We start from the raw sequence: 25,208 nt of genomic DNA on the forward strand, positions 1-25,208 counted from the left end.
TGCCTACAAAAGGGACCTATTCTTATGAATAAAATTATCCAGTATTTTGTTTCTTTTATATCAGTGGTATCCAGAGCCTCGTTACGTGAGAGGGATTGCAGTGAGAAAAAAAATACTGCGAGGGAGAGAACCAGGAAAAGCTGTAATTTTTTTCTCACAAATGACTTCAGAAAATGGCTTTGTGCAAGCAGCTATTCCACGCTTTGATGGTCACTATGACCATTGGAGCATGCTCATGGAGAACTTCTTGAGATCCAAAGAATACTGGACGGTTGTTGTTTCTGGCGTAGCAGAACCTGCAGCAGATGCTGAGTTGTCAGACGGGCAAAAGACGGAGCAGGAAGGACTAAAGCTGAAGGATCTCAAAGCAAAGAATTATCGTTTCCAAGCAATTGACCAATCAATTTTGGAAACCATTCTTTGCAAGGACACTGCAAATCATATTTGGGATTCCATGAAGAAGAAATACCAAGGTACAACAAGAACAAAGAGGCAGCAACTTCAATCACTTCGTTCGGAGTTTGAATTACTTCGAACGAAATCAGGAGAGTCAGTTACAGACTACTTTTCAAGAATGATGGCTATCGTTAATAAGATGCGGATTCATGGAGACAAGACAACAGATGTCACCGTTGTTGAGAAGATTCTTCGATCCTTGACACCAAAATTTAATTTTGTTGTCTGTTCGATAGAAGAAGCAAATGATGTGGATGAACTTTCAATTGATGAATTGCAAAGTTCCTTGTTGGTTCATGAGAAAAAAATTAACCAGCAGGAGAAAGAAGAACAAGCATTGAAGGCCGTATCCGAAAATCACACCATATCTAGTGGAGGTGATAAAGGACGAGATAGAGGAAGACATCGAGGCAGAGGAGGCAAAAATAACTATGATCGGGTGAACCAACAAAATTATCAGCATCAAGAAAGTTATTTTCAAGGAAGAGGAAGAGGACGTGGAGGCCATCAATTAACAAAGTCATTAAACAAGTCCAATATTGAATGCTACAGATGCCATAAGTATGGCCATTACAAGTCAGAATGCAGAACAAATTTGAGATATCAAAGAGGAGAAAAATCCAACTTTGCAGAAAGAGAGGAAGAGGTGTCTCTTCTAATGGTGTGTCACGTGAAGGAAGAAATTCAACCAAACTTGTGGTATTTGGATACTGGCTGCAGCAATCATATGTGTGGCGATAAGAAGGCATTCTCTGACTTAGACGAATCATTTCGCAACACTGTTAAATTTGGTGACAACTCTACTGTGTCTGTCATGGGAAAAGGAACAATTGGCATTCATACCAAAAAAGATTATGTTCAAACTATTTCTAATGTTCTTTTTGTTCCAGATTTGAAAACAAATTTACTATGTCAAAAATGGAGTTTGCAGAATTGAAGATGAAAAATTGGGTTTGATAGCTCAAGTGAACATGACAGCTAATAGAATGTTTCCATTGTATCTACAAGACAATACTCAATCATGTCTTTCTGCAAGGTTAAAAGAAAAGGAATGGCTTTGGCACTTTCGCTACGGGCATCTTAGTTTTGGTGGGTTAAATACTTTACAACAAAAGAATATGGTGACAGGTCTTCCTCAAATCACAATCCCCTCTGAAGTTTGTGAAGAGTGTGTCATTAGCAAACAACACCGGAATCAATTCCCACAAGGAAAATCATGGAGGGCAAAGGCTACACTAGAGCTTGTTCATTCAGATATATGCGGACCAATTACTCCATGTTCCAATGGAGGCAAGAGGTATATAATTACTTTCATTGATGATTTTAGTCGTAAAGTCTGGGTTTATTTCTTGCAAGAAAAATCTGAAGCATTTCTAGCATTTCAAAGCTATAAAGCATTGGTTGAAAAAGAGGTAGGCAGTCCAATCAAAGTTCTGCGCACAGATCGTGGTGGAGAATATTGTTCACATGAATTTGCAAATTTTTGTGAGACTCATGGAATCAAAAGGCAGCTTACAGCAACTTATACGCCCCAACAAAATGGCGTATGTGAGAGGAAAAATCGCACTATTATGAATATGGTGCGTAGCATTTTGTCAAGGAGTTGTATTCCAAAAAGTTTTTGGCCAGAAGCTGTCAACTGGAGCATACATGTACTGAACAAAAGTCCCACACTTGTTGTTCAAAATATGACACCGGAAGAAGCATGGAGCGGAAGAAAACCAGCTGTACACTATTTCCGAGTTTTTGGGTGTATCGCTTATGCTCATATTGCAGATCATAAGAGAAAAAAGCTATACAGCAAGGGAGAAAAATGCATATTTCTTGGTGCTAGCGATGCATCAAAAGCTTACAAATTATACAATCCAAGCACCAAGAAAATTGTCATTAGTCGTGATGTAGTCTTTGATGAAGAAGCAACCTGGTCATGGAAAGAAGATGAGGCTAAACAATATATCCCAATAGCCTGCGATGATAATGAGGAAAGGGAGAAACCTATGGAAAATGTGCAAGTAGTAGAAGGAAATAAGAATGTTCCTATAGCCGATCGAAGTCCACTTGTAGCGGAATCACAAAGGCCTCAATGTCATAGAAGAAGACCTGCATGGATGGAAGATTATGAGGTTACTGGAGTTGACCAAGGTGAGGATGTACTTACACATTTTGCTCTCTTTTTAGATTGTGATCCTACTACTTTTGAAGTTGCTATCAAGGAATCAAAATGGAAAAAGGCTATGGATGCAGAAATTGCATCAATAGAAAAAAATGATACTTGGGAGCTATGTGATCTACCAAATGGACAGGAAACCATTGGTGTGAAATGGGTTTTCAAAACAAAGCTAAATGAGAAGGGCGAAGTTGACAAGTATAAGGCTCGCTTGGTCGCCAAGGGATACAAGCAACGCTATGGGATTGATTACACAGAAGTTTTCTCTCCAGTTGCAAGGCATGACACAATCAGATTAGTGGTTGCATTAGTGGCACTACAATCTTGACAGATTTTCCAGCTTAATGTCAAAGCGGCATTCTTGCATGGATACTTGGAAGAACAGGTATATGTCGATCAACCTCCTGGCTATGTAAAGGTTGGATTAGAACATAAAGTTTATAAATTGAAGAAAGCTCTCTACGGACTAAAACAAACTCCCCGAGCTTGGTATAGTCGCATTGAAGCTTATTTTCTGAAAAAGGGTTTTCATAAATGTCCATATGAGCACACACTTTTTGTTAAAAGGGGAGATATCGAGAAAATGCTCATTGTGTGTTTATATGTTGATGATCTTATATTTACTGAAAATGATGATGCCATGATGAAAGAATTCAAGAAATCTATGATGAGTGAATTTGAAATGTCTGACCTTGGTATGATGCATTACTTCCTTGGCAAAGAAGTAGTGCAATCAACTTATGGGATCTTTATTTCCCAAAGGAAGTATGTGCAAGATATTTTGGACAAATTTAAAATGCAGGACTGTAATCCTGTAAGCACTCCAACCGAGTTTGGCTTGAAGCTAAACAAAGATCATGATGGAAAGAAAGTGGACAACACACTTTACAAGCAAATTGTTGGCAGCTTAATGTACGTAACAGCAACGAGGCCTGACATAATGTATTCTGTGAGCTTAATAAGCAGATATATGGAGAGTCCAACAGAAATGCATTTGTTAGCTGCCAAGAGAATTCTTCGTTATTTACAAGGAACTAAAGATTTTGGGTTGTTCTACAAGAAAGGTAAAAAGTTGGAATTATTCGGGTTTTCGGATAGTGATTATGCAGGAGATCAAGATGATAGAAGAAGCACATCTGACTATGCTTTCTTGTTGGGGACAAGGGTTGTTTCATGGTCTTCTAAGAAGCAACAAATTGTCACTCTGTCATCCACAGAAGCTGAATTCATTGCTGCAACAGCTTGTGCTTGTCAAGCTATTTGGTTGAGACGGATTCTTGAAGAGCTACGGTCAAAACAAGTTGAAGCTACCACAATTTTTTGTGACAACAACTCAACAATCAAACTTTCCAAGAATCCTGTACTACATGGTAGAAGTAAACACATTGATGTGAAATATTATTTTCTAAGAGATCTTAGCAATGATGGAACAATTAAATTGATTTATTGTAAGAGTGAAAATCAGGTTGCAGACATTTTGACCAAGCCCCTAAAGCCTGCTGCATTTTTCAAGCTTCGAAGTATGCTAGGAGTTTGTTCGGTAATGGAGACAAAATAAAGAAAGAAGTTGTTGCATTATGCTTGTTTCTAAATTGATAGTATCTGCAGATATCAGTTTAAGGGATGGTGTTAAGATTTATTTATTTATTTATTTGTTTTAGAATTGTTTCTGTTTAAAACTAATGGCAGTTGCTAAAACCTGGTCTTTAGGAATTGTGTGTTAGTTGGTTAGTGGATAGCTAGTTTTTAGGAAAACTGGAAACAGCGGTTACACTTTGTAATGCCTACAAAAGGGACCTATTCTTATGAATAAAATTATCCAGTATTTTGTTTCTCTTATATCAGTTACTATAGCTCCGGATGTACCCTACTTGCTTAACACTCCACTTTTTATATTTGTTGTGTTATCTCTGATGAATTTGAGACTTTACACATAAGAGAGAGGGTGAATTGCGTGGTTCGAAAAAACGTGATTTTGAAAATCTTTGGGAAATAAAATTAGATTTTAAAAACATTTTTGAAAACTTAGCAGCGGAAAAATAAAATGTGAAAAAAATAAAATGCGGAATTTTAAAAGAGTTAAGGGAAAGAGATGAACACCATGATATATAGAGAATTGTTCAAACAAGAAAACGACTTACTCCTCTCCCCAAGAATTGATCTTGAGAGTATCCAATAAATGTTGAGAGATTTTAGTAGAAAAGGCTCGCGAACTCCCTTATACAAGGAAATGATGGTTGAACTTAACCAAATATCACAAGACTTTGGAATATGATAGTTTGAGTCTTCTCTTCCAAATAGTGAATCCAAGTGGCTAGTCCTTTCTCCATAAACAAGGATCATAGAGCAGTTAATCTTCAAATTCCTTAAGTTTTGCGAGTTTTTACACTGGCTAACCTCACGAACCTTAAAACTTGATTTTACACAGGATAGTGAAAATGAAGATGATTCTGGCTATGATCCATTCCTAGGTTTGTATCAAAATACTTTCAAGATTTATTGATTCGACAAAAATGTTCAATACACTATTAATTTCAATACTATTACTGTTTTTGAAATACCAACACACCAATCAATTGAAGACTCAAGCCTTGATGAAGACGACACCTGCGAAAACCAACCCATCGGAAACAATGAAGGTATCCAACAATAATATCATTTGCATATACATACTTATTTCCTATACATGTCATATGCATGCATAAAAACTTCATTTTTATATGTTATTTTTAATTTATTCCCACTATTAAACTCTGGTACAAATTATTATGATTTGGGAGATGCTATGATTAAATGTAGATATTATAAACTCACGATGTGGTATCAAGAAAGGATGAACAAACACAAGCATGCGAAAAATCCCAAATACTCTTTTGTACAAATTATTATGATTTGGGAGCTGCTATAGAAATTTCTAAGGTCTCTAAAGTCTGTACAACACCTTCAATCCAACTAGGAATTGTCATTATCCCGGGATTGGGCTTTTGTTGTACAATGACAAGTTTACCAATTGACAGTCTGAAATTCCAAGTATTCAACAACATACATTATGAAACAAGTACTTCAATTAGTTCATCACAAATGCTATTTCAGACATAAATCATTAAGTACTAGAAATATAAAATAATCACTTTCAATTCTTTGCCTGCAAACATAAAGCCGAAAACATTTTGAGAATCTGAAGCCTCTTGCTGTGAGATTCATTTCCTCCGATGCAATGCAATCAACTCCTTGACTTCCACGCTCTCCTCATCATCAAGCTTGCCATGTAAATAAAGGAAACTTTACTCTCAAACAATTCATGAAAATAACAAACATTAATCGCAACAACTCATGAAAATAAATAATAGGAAACTAGCACAGCAAACCATTTACAACATACTAAACTAGGTGATGCCATTATAAGGTGTCATCGTTGTTGCTTATTTTACCTCCATTTCAGTGTTCTTAAAATCATACCAATTACAATACATTGTATATAGATTTTCAATTGCAGTTTAACTTTATGTCTTCAAACAAGAAAAAAGTTTAGGAGGTGAAACCAACACTTATTTGATACAAAATAATATAAAATAAAATGGAAACAATTCTTGTGCACAACATAAAAAGCATTTGAACATTAGGTTTTGGGGGTGAGAATGAGATATCAAATTAAAAGGGGTAATGGAAGTGACAAAATGTTATATTTACCTTTAGGGTAAACAACTTCATTCCTTCATCATTCCTTTTTCAATTGTAATTGAAGTGATATTCATGCCAGCAATCATAGGCCAATACTCACCGGACTCAGGCTGATATTTTTGGAACAACTTAGGACAACCATGTATGAATAAATTTTCAAGGGAGGTGAGGTGATGGAAGTCACTAGGAAGACTCAACAGTTGAGGGCAGCGAGAAATCCAAAGTCTCTTAAGACGAGTCATTGCTGTTAGACACTCGGGAAGTGTTGTAAGATCGGGAAGGCCAAAAATGAATAAGTTCTCTAAAGTCTCTACAACACATTTAATCCAGCTAGGAATTGTCAGAATTCCTATGAGCATTGCAATTTCTAAACGTTTCATCAATAATTTTGGGATTGGGCTTTCGTTGTACAAAGACAAGTTTAGCATCCGGCAGTCTGAAATTGCAAGATCTTGTAATTTAGGAAAAATGAAGAGAGGTAAGGACTCTAGGCTACTACATGATCGAACATTCAATCTTTCAATAGAAGTGAGTTGTTGCGCCTCGTTGAACAGAAACTTCATATTGTGACACTTACTAAAGTATAAAACTTGAAGATCGTTCATGTTTGCAAGTTCTGTCAATGACATAACTGATTGCTTTGTGGTTACATACAACTCTCGAAGGCTAATCAACCACCCTAACCCTTCAGGCAATGTTTCAAGCTCTGTGCATCCCATGAGTTTCAAGACTTGCAAATTATGGAGTTTGCAAATAGATTGGGGAAGTCTTTTGATATTCGTATTATATGAAAAGTCAAGAACTCGCAAGTGCTCCAATTTAGCAATTGAACAAGGCAGTGTCTCAAAGGGAAAACAATATAAATCTAAATACCGTAAATATTTGTATTTTGATATCCATGTATCCAACAAAGTTTCGCTGTCAAAGCTCACCCCTTTGACGGGAAATAATATAGTTCTCAAACCTCTTGAGTTGGATAACAAAGCTTTATATGTAGAATTATTTTCAACGACTGATACATGTCTTACATGTTCAGGTATATTCCTAGTATGTGAGTCAACTGCTACACACTCTTCTTTTGCAACATACATAGCAAGATCATGAATCAAATCATGTACTTTGAATGTGACATAGGGGCCATTACTGTGAAAATCTTGAAGAAATGATCTAGAATTTAACTCTTGTATATATTCTCCTGCAATATCATTCAGTTGTTCATTTCTATTTTGAGATTGTACTAATCCATGAGCCATCCAAAGACGGGTAATATCACTAACAGAGAAGATATAATCTTTGGGATAAAGGGAAAAGTAAGCAAAACATTGTCTCAAATAAGACGGCATTTGATCATAGCTTAACTTTAGTGCAGGCAAAATATCATCTTTCTTTTGTTCTAAGTTCCATATCTCACAATCTCTCAGAGATGTCCACTTTTTTGCATCATATTTTGAGAACAATGAACTGCCTAATGTTCTGACAGCAAGTGGAACCCCTGCACATTTTTTCACTATTTCTTTTCCAATCTCCACAAGATCTGGATATTTAATTTCTTCACCTTCCTTAAATGCCCATTTGACAAACAAAGAGAAGCAATCATCTTGAGAAAGACCGCTTAAAACATACGAGGGAAGAGTACCTGTCATTTTAGCAATTGATTTACTGCGTGTCGTTACTATGATTTGACTTCCTGCTGCACCAATGTCTATCAAATCTATCAACTCAATCCACTTTCCACGATCATTATTCCATATGTCATCTAGCACAAGCAAAAACTTCTGACCCGAAAGCTTATGTCTTAGACGACTTAGAAGTTGTTCAGTATCTAAGTTGTTGATGTTTTCTTGGTGAGGAATACTTGGTGGACCAAAAGCAGAAACAGAGTTTATAATTTTTATAATTATTTGCATGATGTCAAAATCATCAGAGACACACACCCACATCTTTAGTTGGAAAAGTTCATCCATCCTCTTATCATTAAACACCAACTTTGCAAGCGTGGTCTTTCCCAAGCCTCCAATACCCACTATTGGAATAATACACATACTTTTATCACCATCACCATGAGGATGGGGTTGCATCAAAAGCTTGATAATCTCTTCCCTATCATTCTCCCTTCCAATAACACTTGAAGCATCAACATGGGAATGAGTCAATTCTCTCCTTTGAAAAACAGGTTCAGGACCAACATCGATTCTCGCAAGGCCAAACTTGTTCCCATCAGTTGCTACCTTATCCAATCTCTTCCTAATCTCTTTGATTCGGTGTGCCGTCATAGGACGTAAAACAATTGGATTAGAGGAAGAAAAGAAGTGGCGTACCTTCGTCCGAGTTTTGTTAGATGCTTGGACAACTTGTTTTCTCTTGTGTTGGAATTCAAATCCATCAAATACATCTTCTGCATCATAGCATATGTTTTGAATCTGTCTCATCCATTCACGCAGCCCATGTTTTTGGTCCTTCTGATACTCAGCATCCAACAGAAGACCTCTGATAATGGACAAAGTGTCTTTGAACTCTTGTAGATCTTTATACACACCATAGGCTCGTGAAACTTCTTCATAAGCATAAGTAGCAAGCCTACCTAGGAGTGAAGTAGCAATATCGAAAAGAAATGATTCTGCCATGTTAATGCAAATTAGAAAAGTTCCTCGAGTTACATGCTCAGTTGTAATTACTTTATTTACAACATAGCAAGTTGTTGGAAGAAACTAACAACCAGATAAGTGGTTTTAATCATTTTAAAAACAATTCCAAGGTCGTATCAGTAAAATAAACATTAAAAATGAAAACAAGTTTGAGGTACAATAAAAAATTGATGTACGCAAAGGTTGGTGACATTTGGCTTTTGTTTGCTTTGCTGTGTTGATTATGAAAGCGTAGTTGAAAAGTGGAGATTTTGTTCGCTGCCCTTTAATTTATTGTTAAAGTGAGTTTCATAGTAAGTTATATGCTTTAGGTCCACATAGTTAATTTATTGTTAAGGAAGTTTCATAGTAAGTCATATGCTTTAGGTCCATATAGTTCATTTATTTTGGAAGGCTAATTCTATCAAGGTCTACCACGCGGTTGATGATATCAAAAATATATAAGTTGAGAAACAAACGTGAAGTAGGACAATTCCAGTAATAATCATATCATCAACATACATAAGAAATAGGACAATTCCAGTAGAAGTTCTATGAGTAAATAGAAAAGAATCATATTGACTCTGAGTAAAGGAGAATCCAAGTAGAGTTGAGCGGAATTTTTCATACCATGCTCTAGGCGCTTGTTTCAAACCATATAAGGAGCGTTTGAGCTTGCACACACCCTTAGATGACAAGAATAAACCTTGAGGAGGAGTCATATAAATATCTTTCGTCAGGTCACCATGAAGAAAAGCATTTTTCACATCCATTTGATGGAGAGACCACCTGTTAGAAGCAGCTATGGAGAGTATTGTACGAACATATGTCATTTTGGAAACCGGTGCAAATGTCTCATCATAATCAATTCCATATTCCTGCTTATTTCCTAAGGCAACCAATCGAGCCTTGAAACGATTGAGAGACCCATTAGAATTCAGTTTCACAGAATACACCCATTTGCAGCCTATGGGTTTGATATCAGGGGGACAAGAGACAATATCCCATGTAAAATTCTCTTGAAGAGCATGAAGTTCCTCATTCATTGCTTTTATCCAGCGCACGTCTTTAACAGCTTGTGCATAACAAGTAGGAATAGATATGCTAGACAGTGAGGCGGTCAGAGAAGTATGTGAGGAATCATACTTGTCTGGTGAATATCTATCTGATGCTTTAGATATTCGACTAGAACGTCGTTGTTTGACCGGTTCAGGATCAGGTGGCGGATCTATGTCGGGAGGGGCAGTGGGAACCTGTTTTCTGCGTTGTCTGACATATGTGATTCCTGGTTTGTAACGTTCTATAGATCGAGGCATAACAGAAAAATTAGGAAGAATAGCAATTTCATTTGTGACAGGAGAAAGAGAATGAAACATAAATTGATTATCAAAAAATGTAACATTCCTAGAAACTCGAAAGCGGTGATTAGACACATCATAACACACAAAACCCTTATGAGAGTTGCTATACCCCATAAATGCATATTGAATAGACTGGGCTCCAAGCTTATTTAGTTCAAATTAAGGTAAGTGAACAAAACACACACATCCAAAAGTATGTAAATAACTATAATCAAGCTGAGTTTTAAAAAGACGAAAGAAAGGAGAATCAAAATCAATAACCGTAGAAGGAAGACGATTGATTAAGAATACGGCTGTGAAAAGAGCCTCTACCCAAAATAGGGATGGCACAAAAGCTTGAAGAAGTAAGGTGCGCGTTACATCAAGCAAATGACGATTCTTTCGCTCTGCCATCCCGTTTTGTTGGGGGGTACTGGGACAAGATCGTTGAGATAAAATCCCTTTTTGTTGAAGGTACTCCTGAAACTCATGAGACATATACTCACCTCCAGAGTCAGATCGAAAATTTTTCACACTTGCTTGAAATTGAGTTTCAACATATGTCAAAAACTTCTGAAACATAGAAAACACTTCAGACTTAGATCGAAGAAAATATATCCAAGTAAAACGACTGTAGTCATCAATAAATGTGACAAAATATTTATAGTGAGCATGAGATGCTACAGGAGACATTCCCCACACATCACTATGAATCATCTCAAAACAAGTGGAGGCACGATGAGCACCTGATGGAAAAGGAAGTGTTTTACTTTTAGCCAATTTGCAAACAGAACATGAAATAGAAGTAGTACAAACATGTTTATTTCCCAACAAACCAGTTTTAAATAAATGAGACAAAACAACAGAATTTGGATGGCCCAATTTTCTATGTCAATCCTCATAAGAGTTCAAAACACTATTACTAGCAAAAGGTAAATGACTAGAGCTAAACTGGAGCGGAAACAATCTTCCCACTTTAGGCCCCTTCGCGATCACCTTCCCCGACACCTGCTCCTTCACAAGACAACCAACACGAGAAAAATTAACATTATAATTATTATCCACCAATTGACCCACTGACAATAAGTTGGAAGCAAGTCCGGGTGATACAAGCACGTCACGAAAGTTAGAGTTTATGTCACCAACATCAGTGATAGTGAGTTTATTACCCTCAGCAATTTGAATTTGCTGATTGCCATTATAAGAATGTAAATTGTGCAAGTATTCAGAGGAGCCCGTTGTCGCATCCGCGAAAAACAACCGGCGGGCTAAAACAAAAACACAAACAGAACCGCCACTGCGCGTTATTTATCCCAAGATAGGGAAAGGAAACGCTCAGAGAAACCTGGAAAAAGCATGGTCTCGCGACCAAAGAGAAAGGGTAAGGGAGTCGGTTACGCAAGGGGAAGGTATTAGCACCCCTCACGTCCGTCGTACTCGACGGGATCCACGTCCTAAAAGAAAGAAAAGGTTGCTAAAACATCACACACACACACAAGGAACGCAGGTGGGGTTAAGAGAAAGAGGGCTCGCTAGGACATCGCATCTTGTGCCTACATATCTCGTCTGGAACGAGAATCAGAGCTGCTGTAGTTCGGCTCACGCACGCCAAACAACACACGCACACAAACAGGCAAACATGGAGCCCGAACGCCAATCACTGGGTTTACATCAGCATCCGAACCAAAACACACGCACGCTGGAACCCAGATGCCACTTGATGGACTTACACCGGCTTCCAAACATACCACAAGCACAAACAAACACAATCAGGATACGGACAGCCAATCGCTGGGCTTATATCCATATCCTGACACACAAGCTTAACAAGCAAACACACACAAAAAGAAAAAAGTGCCCGGAGAGACCTCGCACGGTCTCCTGCCTACATACCTCGTCTGGAACAAGGATCAGGGCGATGTAGTTCCCCCCAAAGGGGGAGAAAGACTAGCCAGACACAAAGGGAATAGACACTACCAGGGAGCTGTACTCGAGCCTAGTGTTATCATGCATCATTGCCCTATGTTATGGTTTCTACCTACTTGCATCACAGCAAGCTAATCCTATCCAGGAAAAACAAGCATGCAAGCATCCACAAATCAAAACAAACATCTCAAGCAAATGTTCACAAAGCACACACTATATCCAGTCAAGTGGGCTCAAACAATGGGTTTGACTGCCGAGGCAAGTCATCTGTACAAGGTAATGTTAGCTCTTAACCTTGCCATTGAGGGGCTAAGGTGAAGCCAGATGAAAGGTGAGTGAATATTAGACTTCACAGCTCTTATCCTTGTCCAGGGAGAGCTTCTGACAAAGGAGTGTGGGTTCAGAAAGATGGAACCCTTCTACACTCAAAGACTCTGACACAACTGTACAAAGTATAAGATCTTGGGTTTGTGTCCCAATGCCTCAATACAGTGGTGTGAGCAGAGGGACGACTCAACAGAATAGTGGGAGATAGACTGCATATCTCTATGATCCACCAATTTCCTTAATCAAGGACTTTACCTGCTTGGCACAAAGTTAAACAATCACAAACATCGCCTCTTAAGGAGGACTTCAGACAGTTGCCTGGCCAAGTAACAGGCCAGGTCTTCCAGACTACATGGAGAATAGAAGCCCTACCTCAATTGGTTTAAAAACCAAGCAACAACAAGCAAGTTCTCAAGGAACTGTAAGCAACTAAATGTACCTGAAATCAATCAAGTATCATCAGTACTCAGACAAATCAACAGTAAACAACAAATGGTTAATCAGTTAATCTGTACAAGCAACACAAGTTAATGCACACAAGTGCAAGCTATAAGCCCAAGCTCAAACATCAATCCCTACAAAACAAAGTCATGTTAGTAGACAACATCAAACAAATTCAATTTTTGCAATTTGCATTTATCTCCTTAAGCTTTTTGCCTTTCAACCTGAAAATCCACACCAAATGTGAGAAACAAGACCACTAGGCCAAGCCTAGGGTCCAAAAGGGATAAAAAAATCTAAACAGCAAGTGAATTTCAACCAAAATCAAGTTAAAACAATTCAAAAGCAAATGTAATTGGTCCCATGCTCATATCATTCACCATATTCATTTTATGCACAATTTAACATCAATCATGCAATTTGCAACTCCATATGACCAAACAGAACTATTTCACTCAAAAGCATACCAAATCAACTCAATTAATTCTACAAAAATTCACACCTAAACAGGACACATTCAACAAGTAGCATGTCAATTTTCAGCTCAATTGGACAAAAGAAAGTAGGTCAATGAAAATCAAGAAATCCAGACACATTTATACAAGCCAATTCAAGGCAACAACACAAGCATCAACTTCAACAATTCATAAAACAGTGACAACATATTAGAAATGAATGGGATCAAAACCATGAGGTCCTACAATGTGTCTAGAATGCTCATGTCAAATTTCATCTTCATCCAATACCATATGAGAATTTCACAAGCAAAATGCCAACATGTGTCATACAAGGTTACCAAATGAGCATATAGAGAAGAAAATTATCAATCAATTAGAAAACTCCATCAAAAATTCCAGCAAAAATCACATGTTATCTTGACATATCAATGATCATTCATGAAAAAAATTGGAGCAATCAAACATTTCTAGGCCAGGCAAATAAAATCATGAAGATGACCTAGCTTGGTGTGACACAAATTGTCACACCTCTATTCAAAAAATCATATCTCCATCATCAAGTATCCAAAATTCACAAACTCTACATGAAAATCACCATCAACATGTCCAGAATAAGCACAAAAATTTTCATCCATTTCTTTAAAGGTATGAGCATTTCATGAAGGTTTTGGTAAAGCATACAAAAATGTGACACATTCATCAAACCCTAAGCCAATTATTTTTCTATACGTGCAAAAATTTCACAAAAATCACCATAAAATTCTACACATCCTCATGAGCATGGCACAAAAAATTTCACAAAAATTGGATGAATTTTGAGCGATCTATGATTTTTTAAAGATTTGTAATCAAAAATGAAAATAAAAAGAAAAAGAAATAAGAATAATAATTAAATAAAAGGCGCCAGTGGCATTCCTGTAATATTAAACAACTAATCCAAAACGACGTAGTATCGAATAGATTAGGTGGCGCGCTATGAGTGGACAGTACTGGCGCCAAACACATTTTGAACGAGGCAAGGCAATTGTATGGATCAAACGCGCTACTATTCATGTTCTTCACTCAAGAAATTCCAGAAAACGCAGCAACATCATGAACATCAAATCTTGATGAAAATCAACAAACTTATAGTCCATGGAACCGTCCTTTAATGCACATTCAGAATATGTAACTCATGTAACCTAATTCTCATCATACGCTCGGGATCGATCAAAAATGTAAACACACATCAAACTTCCAATCAATATATCTCATTCAGTAGTTAACCAAATCGAAAACTAATCACATCATGTTCATCTACGTTGAAAGCACTACAAAAGCCATGTAACAATTCGAAGAATAATGAGATTCGATTTTAGGTACCTTGGAGATGGCAGTGGTGAAATCTCGTGTTTCCTCGTGTAATTCTTCAAAACAGATGAAGAAGAAGGCTTAGGAAGATGAAAGCAACTCGTAGCTTGATCCAAGACAGCTCCACGTGTGAGAAATTTCAATTTGCCATTGATGAACCTATGATGAACAGTCACGATTTTGATACTTTCTTGCTCCAAATCACCAAAACAGTTGGAGAGGAAGATGTAAGGAAGATGAAGCAAAAAGAATTTCTCCAATTGGTTGAGAATTGATGAAGATTGGATCAAAAGAGTTTGATGAAGTTTCTTGAGTTCTTGCACTTTTTGGAGGGAAAATCAGTTAGAAACCTTGAGAATTGTGATTATGATTACAAATTCAGTTACAATTAATCATATATACCATCCCTTAATCACTTCTAAATCACCAATTAGCAAAAATGCATTTGATTAGCATAATGTCATTTTCTCAATGCAAGGGCAAAAATGACTTTTCACATTAGGCCTCATGACAGCAATGTGACAGCTCAGACATCTTCTAAATGCCATTTGGAATGTGTTGGCTTTTGTCTCATGTTAATTGGCTTTGTATTTCTCATTTTCACTAGGTCATGCCAAAAATTGTATCTTAAGTGCAAGTTCAAAAAGAGCCTAGCCAAATATTGCATCTTGAAAACTCATGATAGTTCAAACCACTTCTATTTTGCATTTGTGATGTGTTGCAAAAACTCCCATTCCAAAATTCCAAGTATTTCTCAAGTTGGACCATTTTGCCCTTGGATTTTAATTAGTACACTTGAAAATTGACCTTTTGCATTGACCATTTTTGATGAATTTTGATTATGCACCACGAAAGTACATGTGAAATGGAGTTTTCTCATAAAAAGATCACTCATTTTGGACACTCCATGTGAAAGTTATGCCACTTTGATTATAGGTCTTTTTTGAAATTGAATGGACCATAACTTGTCAACCATACCTAGGAATTTCAAGTTCTTGGACTTTTTGGAAAGGTGAGACCAAGATCTACAACTTTCATGTTGAACAAATTTTCATTTGAAGCTTCCTTGGACATGTAAATTTGAGGTCAAAAACTTTCCATTTTTGGAGACTTCCATTACAAGTCACTTTCTATTTTTGGCAATTTTTGTTCTGACTTTATTTTCCCCATTCTTGAGCTTTGACATGTCAAATGACACTTGTTTCAACATGAATGAAGTGTATCCAACTCTCTCCCACCTCCCAATCCATAAAATCAAGCACAGTTGACCACAGTTGACTTTTTCAACTGATAGATGAATCTGGCAATGCACTGATCAATCTGAGCCCCAATTCTCTGATGAAATGGCTCAATGATGAAACCCTAGTCTCCATAATCTCATACAATCATGAAATAATCCTCATATCCATCATAGACCCCATCTCCTTGCCATGCCCTGATTGGCCCAATGCAATTGATTAGGGTTGACCAGTGGTCAAAACCCTAATCTCAAGGAATATGATCAAACACTTGATGATGACAAACCATGATGATGATGATGAATCATTTCAACCAAGATGAAGACCAATCTCCTTTGAGAATCACAAAACCCTAATTTGGACCTCCACATCCTCAGATGATTAATGACCAGTCCCATGAAACCCTAGCTTGCACATGACCTCCTATCTTCTGATCAAGACTTGGGAGAATGGCTTGCACAATGTAACCACATGATATGCAATATGCAATGCTTAATGACCTAAAAAATGATATGCAATATGTTAGCTAGTCCCAAGAGAGGAGGGCAGATTTTGAGGTGTTACACCCGTCATGTGATTGGATGCACCAGAATCAAGAAACCACGGTTGAGAAACATTAGAAGACTGACCCTGAATTCCCAAGGCTGAAAGAGCAGAATGTACCATTTGTTGAATCATTTCAGGTTGTAGAACACCGTCATTAGATGCACTGGTACTGAGAGGACCAACTGTAGAGTTGGTAGTGGCATGGAATGCTTGGGCTGGACGTTGTGCTGGTCGGAGAGGACACGTGGGACAGTCAGAGATGATATGACCCTGTTGTTTGCAATAGTTGCAAAACTTCTTACTACAGCTGCGAGCAATATGTCCAAATTGTTTGCAAGAAAAGCATTGGACTTGTCGCATATCACGACCCTTTCCTCTGCTCTGAGCAGCATATGCAATTGCCACGGGTTCGGAACTGACAGCATCATGAGATTATAGTTCCTTGAGTAAGCAAACGTTGTTCTTTCCTGAGAAGTTCACCAACACAAGTATCCAAAGAAGGAACGAGATTCCTATTTAGCAAAGCACCTCTGACAATCTCAAATTTTGAACGAAGTTTCATGAGAAATTGATCTCGCCCACTCGTATTGTAAACTTCTTGAACAGCCGCGAGGAAGGTCTTGGGAACCTTAGCGTGTATAATAGCGGAGTGTTCTGTCCAGAGATTTAGAAAACCAGAATAGTATTCTTGAATAGACAAGTCACCTTGTTTATAGTTGACTATGTCTAGCTCTAACTGAAACCGTTTTGCCGAATTGTCCTAGTTATAAATGCGCTTCAAATAATTCCACATTTCTTGAGCAGTTGAAAAAGAGCGCAAAGTATTGATCATCTGAGGATCAATACTATTGAGAATCCAAGTGATGATTTGAGCATCTTTAGTTTCCCACACATCTAAAGCAGTTTTCTCCGTCGGTGCCTTAGAAACATCATCTAAGTGACTCCATAATCCCTTTCCTCTAACATACATCTTAAATTGCAATTCCCATGCCGGATAATTTTTGTCGGTAAAACGGACACAAAAACTATCTCTTTCTTTTTCGGAAGCCATCTAAGTTAGTATGCAACAAGATTCAACCTCACTAATTGATAAATTATTATTAATAATTATTATGATTATAATGATAATCCATCAACAGGAAACAAACCAAATACTCTACGAACAATATAGTGTCCACAATCCACAAACATGCAACAAGAAGATAACCAAGATAATCCACGAACCGAACAATCCACAATCCACAAACACAGCAAATGCGATTTTGAAGAAGCGGCAGAATCAAAAGATAATCACGATCAAGAATCTCAAACCAAGAACATTCAAGAACAAAAAAATCAAAATTGCAACCGAAAAAAAACCAAACACGACTGAGAATCACGATTTGGGAAAAGGATCGCAAAACAAACCGAAGCCCTAACCCTGGAGTCACGATGAAATCTCCACGAAACAAATTCCACGTTGATCGATCAGAGACCCATAAACGATGAAAAACAAAACTCGATCAGAACCAGAAAATCACAGGTTTGATATATAGAGGTTACAGGGTTATACAAGTAATTACACTAATTAATTACATTTAATGAGAACAAATCAATTTCTGATTTGTTTCCCTTATTCTAGGAACAAACCCTACCCTTAATCTATGAACAAACTAATTCCTATTCACATGAACCTCCAATTATCTTATAACAGTTGAAATGAGAAAACATGGTTCATGTAGTGCGTGAATTTTGTGGTTTGGAAATGAGGAAACAAATTTTACATATCAGTTAAAATATTGTTACTGCAAAAGAGAAAAAACATAAGTAGACGAGGAAGTAAGAAAACATTGTTTTCTCTGCTTGTTTAATTGGTTGGACTCAAATGGCTAATGAGCAGCTGTTACGAACGAATCGTTTAAGCGAACCAAAATTCAAATCTTGACTGAAATAATTTTTTACAAGATTTTACTTTCCCTCCAGCTAAATTTCAAATTATCAGGGCTCTTTTCTCTTAGAAACTTAAAAGTTAAAAGTCTTATTAAATGTAAATTACATAACTAAACTAGATTTTAATCCTTTAATGCTTCAAATTCCCTAACCATATTCAATGCTTCAGTGCTTGATTCTCTTATCTCCTTTCTTGACGAAATTCCAGATTTTAAATGCTGATTTGATGATTGTAATTCTAGTGAAAACGTCTTGCGAGACAGAAGCTAACAAAGAAGCTCTTTCCTTTGACTTTCTTATTTTTTTTCCTTGTGGTTTTTCATCTGAGTTATTGTTAGATTGTGTGGTAAAGAAGGAACTTCGTAGTCGTCCTCAGTAGCTTTCCAGAGATCACTTACCTCTAAGTGTGCCTCGATTCTTGCTGCTCAGATATGATAATTTTCACCATCATACACAGGTGTTGCTAGTTTGTTTGTTTCAGAATCAATCTGCATGAAATACATTGTATATGAAATCATGACTTGCTATAATGGAGAGGATATTCAACATTAGGCTCCATCTACTCTTTCATTGGAAACGAACATGTTTATTTAGAACATATTTACATGATATATATTATTGTACAAGTCAATTAAATCACCTTCAAATTGAACAAATGACAAATGTTGAATTCTTACAAATATGTTTGTGAGTACTGAGAATGTAGAATGAAGAGAATAATTATACATGCAGATGGAAACAAACATCCTGAGAATGTAAAGCTTCTTGCTAGCAATCATTTCCTCCAACATTATCAACTATTGGTGCTTATGCTGAATTCTGAACCCTCAAATCATCTACATTGCCCTGTAAATAAAGCAAATGTTACTGCAAATATCTTCTTTAAGCTTATTATTTTCATAGAATAAATATACACAAATTTTAAACAAAATATGAAAACTCTGAAATGTTTTTAGAATGTAAGAAGATTCTAGCATGTTTACCTTCAAGTTTGATGCCTATATTAATGTTTTCCAATGGAAACTCGCTTGATGCGGCCAATCATGGGCCGGTACTCTCCAGATGGGGCCCGGCATTTTTGGCACAATTCAGGACAACGATAAATGCGAAGTTCTTCAAGTGCAGTAAGACGATGCATGTCACTTGGAAGACACACAAGTTGAGGACATGATTCAATATAGAGGCTCTTGAGATGAGTCATTAATGTTAGACACTCAGGAAGCATCTTGAGATTTGGAAACTTACGAATTTTCAAGCTTTCTAAAGTCTCTGCTGCATCTTCAATCCATCTAGGCAGTTTCAAAAGCCGTGGAAAACTCTTAAGATGCAGATGTTTCAACCTCAATCTCTGCCTCTGGGTTGGGCCTTCATAGTTGAACGACAGGTTGAACGTCGGACAATCTTTAATTAGCAGAGTATTCAATTTTGGGAAAATATGAAGAGGGAAAGACTCCAAGCTCTTACAAGACTGAATATACAATGCTTCAAGGGAAGTGAGTTGTGTTTGTGCCCCGCTGACCAGATGCTTCATATTGTCACAATGATATAAACCCAAAGCTTGAAGATGATTCAAGCTTGCAAATTCATCCAGTGACAGAAAAAGCTGTTTTGTGGTAATATACAATTGTCGAAGGCTCGTCAACTTCTCGAATCCTTCAGGCAATGTATCAAGTTCTGTGCATCCAATGAGGGACAAAACTTGCAAACTTTGGAGTTTGAAAATAGAGCGGGGAAGTGTTTTGATTTGGCTGTTATCTCGAATATAGAGAACACACAGGTGCTTCAATTTGGCAATTGAGGTTGGCAGAGTCTGAAATGAAGAACTACTTAAGTCTAAGTATAGTAAGCATCTGTATCTTAATATCCATGTATGCAAAAGATTTTTACTTTTAAGACCCACTCCTTGAACAGGATATAATATAGTTCTCACTCTTTTGGACTTTGGAATCAAAGTATAGTCAAGTAAAACATTTTCTAAAATTGATAAATGCCTTGCTTGCTCTGGTATACTTTGAGTATCAGAGGTTACCAATACAAAGTCGTCTCTCGCAACATATATAGCAAGATCGTGTATCAAATCATGTACTTTGAACTTGAAGCAGTAGCCATAGTCTCTGAACTCCTCAAGAAACGATCGTGAATTTAACTCATCTATATATTCTCTTACAATACTCTCTATCTTTTCACTTCCATTTCGGGGTTGAACTAACCCAAGGGCTGCAAAAAGATTTATAATTTCATCACTATCGAAGGTAAAACCTTTGGGATAAAGGGAAAAAAAAGCAAAACATTGCTTCAAATAGGATGGCATTTGATCATAGCTTAATTGTAATGCTGGTAGGATATCACCTCTCTTCATTTCTGAATTCCATAATCCATGGTCTCTTACAAATTCCCACTTGTGCAAATCATAGTTTGAAAACAAAGAACTTCCTATTGTTCTCACAGCTAGTGGAACCCCTGCGCATTTTTTCACAAGTTCTTTTCCGATCTCTACTAGATTTGGATACTTTTCTTCTTCTCCTTCCTTGAAAGCCCATTTGAGAAACAGATATAAACATTTCTTTGTATCAAGACCTTTTAAAACATAGGACGGAACTGTACCCATCATCGAAGCAACTAAGTTGCTCCGTGTTGTCGCCAAGATTTTACTTCCTGACGTACCGGCTTTTAACAAATCTTTCAACTCAATCCATTTTACACGATCATCATTCCATATGTCATCTAACACTAGTAAAAATGTTTTACCAGAAAGTTTACGTCTCAGATGACTTTGTAGCCGCTCAATATCAAAGTGGTCTATATTCTCCTGGTGAGCAACACTTGAAGCCGAATCGAAAGTAGAAGCAGCAGAAGCATCAGAAGCAGAATTGATGACTTTAATAACAATCTTCCTGAGGTCAAAATCATCAGAGACACACACCCACATCTTTAGTTGGAAAAGCTGATCGATCCTCTGATCATTGAACAAGAAGTTTGCAAGCGTGGTCTTTCCCAAGCCTCCAATACCCACAATGGGAATAACACATAGGCTTTGATCACCACCCGTGTGAGGATGAGTTGGCTTCAAAAGCTGGATAATTGCTTCTTTATCTTTCTCCCTCCCAATTACACTTGAAATATCAACATATGAATGAGTAATTTCTCTACTTTGCACAGCAAGTCTGGGCTCAACATCAGTTTTCACAAGCCCAAACCAGACTCCATCGGCTGCAGCCTTATTCAATCTGCCTCTAATATCTTTAATTTGATGTGCCATCCTAAAACGGAAAGCAATTGGATTAGAGGAAGAAACATAGCGGCGTACCTTCATCCTTGAGCTTCCAGAACCTTCAACAGCTTGTTTTAGGTTGACTTGCAAACGAAATTCGTCCAAAACAACTTCAGCATCAGAGCAAATGCTTTGAATCTGCCTAAGCCATTCACGCAAAGCATGTTGCTGGTTTTTCTTCTTCTCCGCATCCAACAAAAGACTTGTGATAATTGACAGAGTATCTTTGATCCCTTGAAGATCATGATACACGTAACAGGCACGAGCAACTTGATCAAAAGCAAAAGAAGCGAGCTTCCCTAAGAGTGAATTAGCAATATCAAACAAAAATGTTTCAGCCATGTGAATGTTAACTAGAATAGTATAGCAAAAATGGAGTTGGGATGTAATAATGCTTTCATATCCATACTTGGTTGGCCAGAGTATATGTATACCCAAGTCAACTGACACAGGTTGTGAGTCTTGCCTAGTCTACCAATGCAATAATACTAGTTGTTCTTTTGTTTATTTGCAAATTGCAATGTAACAAGTTGTTATCGTCAGAAGAAACTAAGAACCAAATGAGTGGTTTTTGGTAAAAGAAAAGTACAAGCTCACATCAATCAAATAAGCATTAAACAGCACAACAAGTTTGAAGTTTCCAAAGGTTGGTGGCATTGACTTCATTTGGAAGAGCAAAACTGTGAGTGATGTTTGAATAAACAAATTATTTGCAGCTTATAGCTTATATAATTGCTTATGTATAAACTTACCATATTTATATTGTTAAGAATATGTTATCAATCAATTAGTATTGATTGATATTTAATTAGTCATAACTGTAATTGATATTATTTTCTATTGTATATTCCCTATTTGCATATAAATATACACCATGTGTAATCATATTAGACACGCAGAGATACAATTACAATATGGTATCTAGAGCTGGTTGACCTACTGTCTTCCACAAAATAAAATTATTTTTTTTTCTTTTTTTCCGGCCACCCACAGCGCCGCCGCTCCTGTCGACTTTTCGGCGAGATTCCTATATGCCGGAATCGTCTCCTACAAATCGGTCAGATTCACTGCCTTCCGCCGCCGCACGCGTCCGCACACGTCTCTCCTTCATCGCACGTGAATCTCACGCGCCGGACAATCAGCCGCGCATCCGCTGCCCCCAGCCGTCGCCGTTTTTCCAGATCTGCTCTCGTTTTTTTTTTTTCGTTCCGAGCCATCAAATATCATGGGAGATACCGATTCCATCATGTTCACTAAAGCAACCCATCAACAATCATCATCTGCCGCTGCTGCTCAGTCGGGTAATCCTGTAACTTTTGTCTCTACATCTTCACTTGGTCCTTGGGTCCTTGACTCTGGTGCATCTCATCATATGACTGGTAATAAATCTCTTTTATCTCATTTGTCTTATTCTGATTCTTTGCCTTCTGTCACTGTGGCAGATGGTTCTAAAGCCAAAGTTCAAGGCCTTGGTCAGGCACATCCACTTTCAAACTTGTCTTTAGAGTCTGTCCTTTACATTCCTGGTTGTCCCTTTAATCTAATATTTGTTCACAAGCTTATTCATACTCTTGATTGTTCAGTTCTTTTTAATGCTAATTCTGTTCATATCCAGGATCGACGTACAGGACGGACGATTGGAGCAGGGAGTGAAGCTGGAGGATTATATCATCTTTCTCCACCGGTGGTCTGTGCTTCTATTGCTTCTCAAGAACTCACACATCAACGTTTGGGTCACCCTAGTCAAAATAAAATGCGTCTTTTAGTTCCTAGTCTTTCTAAGCTTTCTTCTTTTGAGTGTCAGTCCTGTCAATTAGGCAAACATACTCGTAGTACTTATTGTCAACGAGTAAATAAAAGTGTTGCATCACCTTTTGCTTTAGTTCACTCTGATATTTGGGGTCCTAGTCGTGTGAAGTCTACTTTAGGATACTATTACTTTGTAACATTCATCGACGATTACTCACGATGCACTTGGTTATTTCTAATGAAAAATCGTTCAGAGGTTTTCCGTATATTCCAAGAGTTTTATGCTGAAATTAAAAACCAGTTTAATACTACCATTAAAATTTTACGCACAGATAATGCTCGTGAATATATGTCATCCCAGTTTCAATCTTTTTTAACATTACAGGGAATTATTCACCAATCATCATGTGCTCATACACCACAACAAAATGGTGTTGCTGAACGGAAGAATCGTCATTTAGTTGAAACTGCACGGACTCTTCTTCTTCACCACAATGTACCCTCTCGTTTTTGGAGTGATGCTCTCCTCACCGCATGTCACCTTATCAACCGAATGCCTTCCTCGGTCCTTCAAGATCAGATTCCATACTCTATCTTGAATCCGGAACACGATCTCTACCCCATTCCCCTTCGTGTGTTTGGTTGCACATGCTTTGTTCATGATCTTAATCCAGGTAAAGACAAACTTTCCGTTAAATCTCTCAAATGTAATTTTTCTAGGCTACTTATGTAACACCCCGATAAAAATAAGATAATTATTTAATTTGAGTTAATATTATATTTATTAATTTAATTAAATAATTGGAATTATTGGATTATTATTATTATTATTATTGGAATAATAATTATTGGAAAATATATATAAGTTGGGAATAAGGAAAAAGGGTTCCATTTTGGTAATCAGAGTTTTCACGTGAAAACAGAGAAGCGGCTGAAAAGAGGAAAAAGGGCAAAGAGACAGAGCAAGAGGAAGAAGGTTGGGAAGAGAAAAGCTTGAAGCTTAAAGATTCGCCGGATTAACTCAGGTAAGGGGGGTTTATCGTCGTTTAATGGGTATTATGGGTTAACATGTAATGGGTAGTGATAAACCGTTGAATTGACCCTAATTGGGATGTTGGATGCTGAAAAATTGTGATGAATAAACTGTGTTAAGGCCGTAATTGAATCTGTAATTGGATGGGTAGTGATTTTCCGAACGTATAGCTTTTTACGGAATCGGAATCGATGGTCCGGAAGTCCTCCAACGGCGGAAAATGCGGAGAATTCTGCATTCTGCTTCGTGTTAGCGCAGGAACAGCTTTCTGTCTTGCGTTAACCGGTTAACCCAGGGCGTTAACCGGTTAACACTGTTAGGAATTATGAAGTATTTCTGTTTTGCTTGCGTTAACCGGTTAACCCAGGCCGTTAACCGGTTAACACTGTTGTGATTTCTGAGAAATTGATGTTCTGTCTGCGTTAACCGGTTAACCCAGGGCGTTAACCGGTTAACACTGTTAAAATGAGCCAGGAAGCGTGTTTTGTGTTGCGTTAACCGGTTAACCCAGGGCGTTAACCGGTTAACACTGTTGGAAAAGTGAAAATTTAATATTTGAATAATGTGTGCATAATTGGTGTTTGGCCTATATTGGCGTATGATGTAATAGGGATTAATTCCCGCTGTTTTAAGCAGTATAGGTATTAGTGGAGTGTGCTAATACTGTGATTA

At 37.4% G+C, this 25,208-nt stretch overlaps 2 protein-coding genes across 5 annotated transcripts; both read right to left on the bottom strand.

Annotated features, from left to right (window-relative positions):
* Positions 1-5,457: 5,457 nt before the first annotated feature.
* LOC127126344 (putative disease resistance protein RGA3) lies at positions 5,458-9,202 on the bottom strand. The gene is made up of 2 exons (XM_051055256.1): positions 6,314-9,202; positions 5,458-5,883 (listed from the first exon to the last, which is right to left on the bottom strand). Exon 1 carries the CDS (start codon positions 8,926-8,928, stop codon positions 6,331-6,333), a length of 2,598 nt encoding a protein of 865 aa, XP_050911213.1. The 5' UTR covers positions 8,929-9,202; the 3' UTR covers positions 5,458-5,883; positions 6,314-6,330.
* Positions 9,203-18,450: 9,248 nt separating this feature from the next.
* Positions 18,451-22,422, bottom strand: LOC127126345 (disease resistance protein RGA2). Of its 4 annotated transcripts, none has more exons than XR_007804959.1 (3): positions 19,467-22,422; positions 19,210-19,329; positions 18,451-18,971 (listed from the first exon to the last, which is right to left on the bottom strand). XR_007804959.1 is itself a non-coding variant. In XM_051055257.1 (2 exons), the coding sequence occupies exon 1, from the start codon at positions 22,094-22,096 to the stop codon at positions 19,487-19,489; it is 2,610 nt and encodes an 869-aa protein (XP_050911214.1). In that variant the 5' UTR covers positions 22,097-22,422; the 3' UTR covers positions 18,451-19,329; positions 19,467-19,486. The 4 variants fall into 4 exon arrangements, 1 of the variants encoding a protein (XP_050911214.1); XR_007804957.1 differs by having other exon boundaries at positions 19,161-19,329; XR_007804958.1 differs by having other exon boundaries at positions 19,124-19,329.
* Positions 22,423-25,208: the final 2,786 nt, after the last annotated feature.

Source organism: Lathyrus oleraceus, chromosome 3 (genome assembly GCF_024323335.1).
Source record: "Lathyrus oleraceus cultivar Zhongwan6 chromosome 3, CAAS_Psat_ZW6_1.0, whole genome shotgun sequence".
Lineage (NCBI taxonomy): Eukaryota > Viridiplantae > Streptophyta > Magnoliopsida > Fabales > Fabaceae > Lathyrus > Lathyrus oleraceus.

Coding starts and splice junctions, on each gene's coding strand:
- LOC127126345 (XM_051055257.1), bottom strand. CDS start 22,096: ATGGCTGAAACATTTTTGTTTGATATTGCTAATTCACTCTTAGGGAAG.
- LOC127126344 (XM_051055256.1), bottom strand. CDS start 8,928: ATGGCAGAATCATTTCTTTTCGATATTGCTACTTCACTCCTAGGTAGG.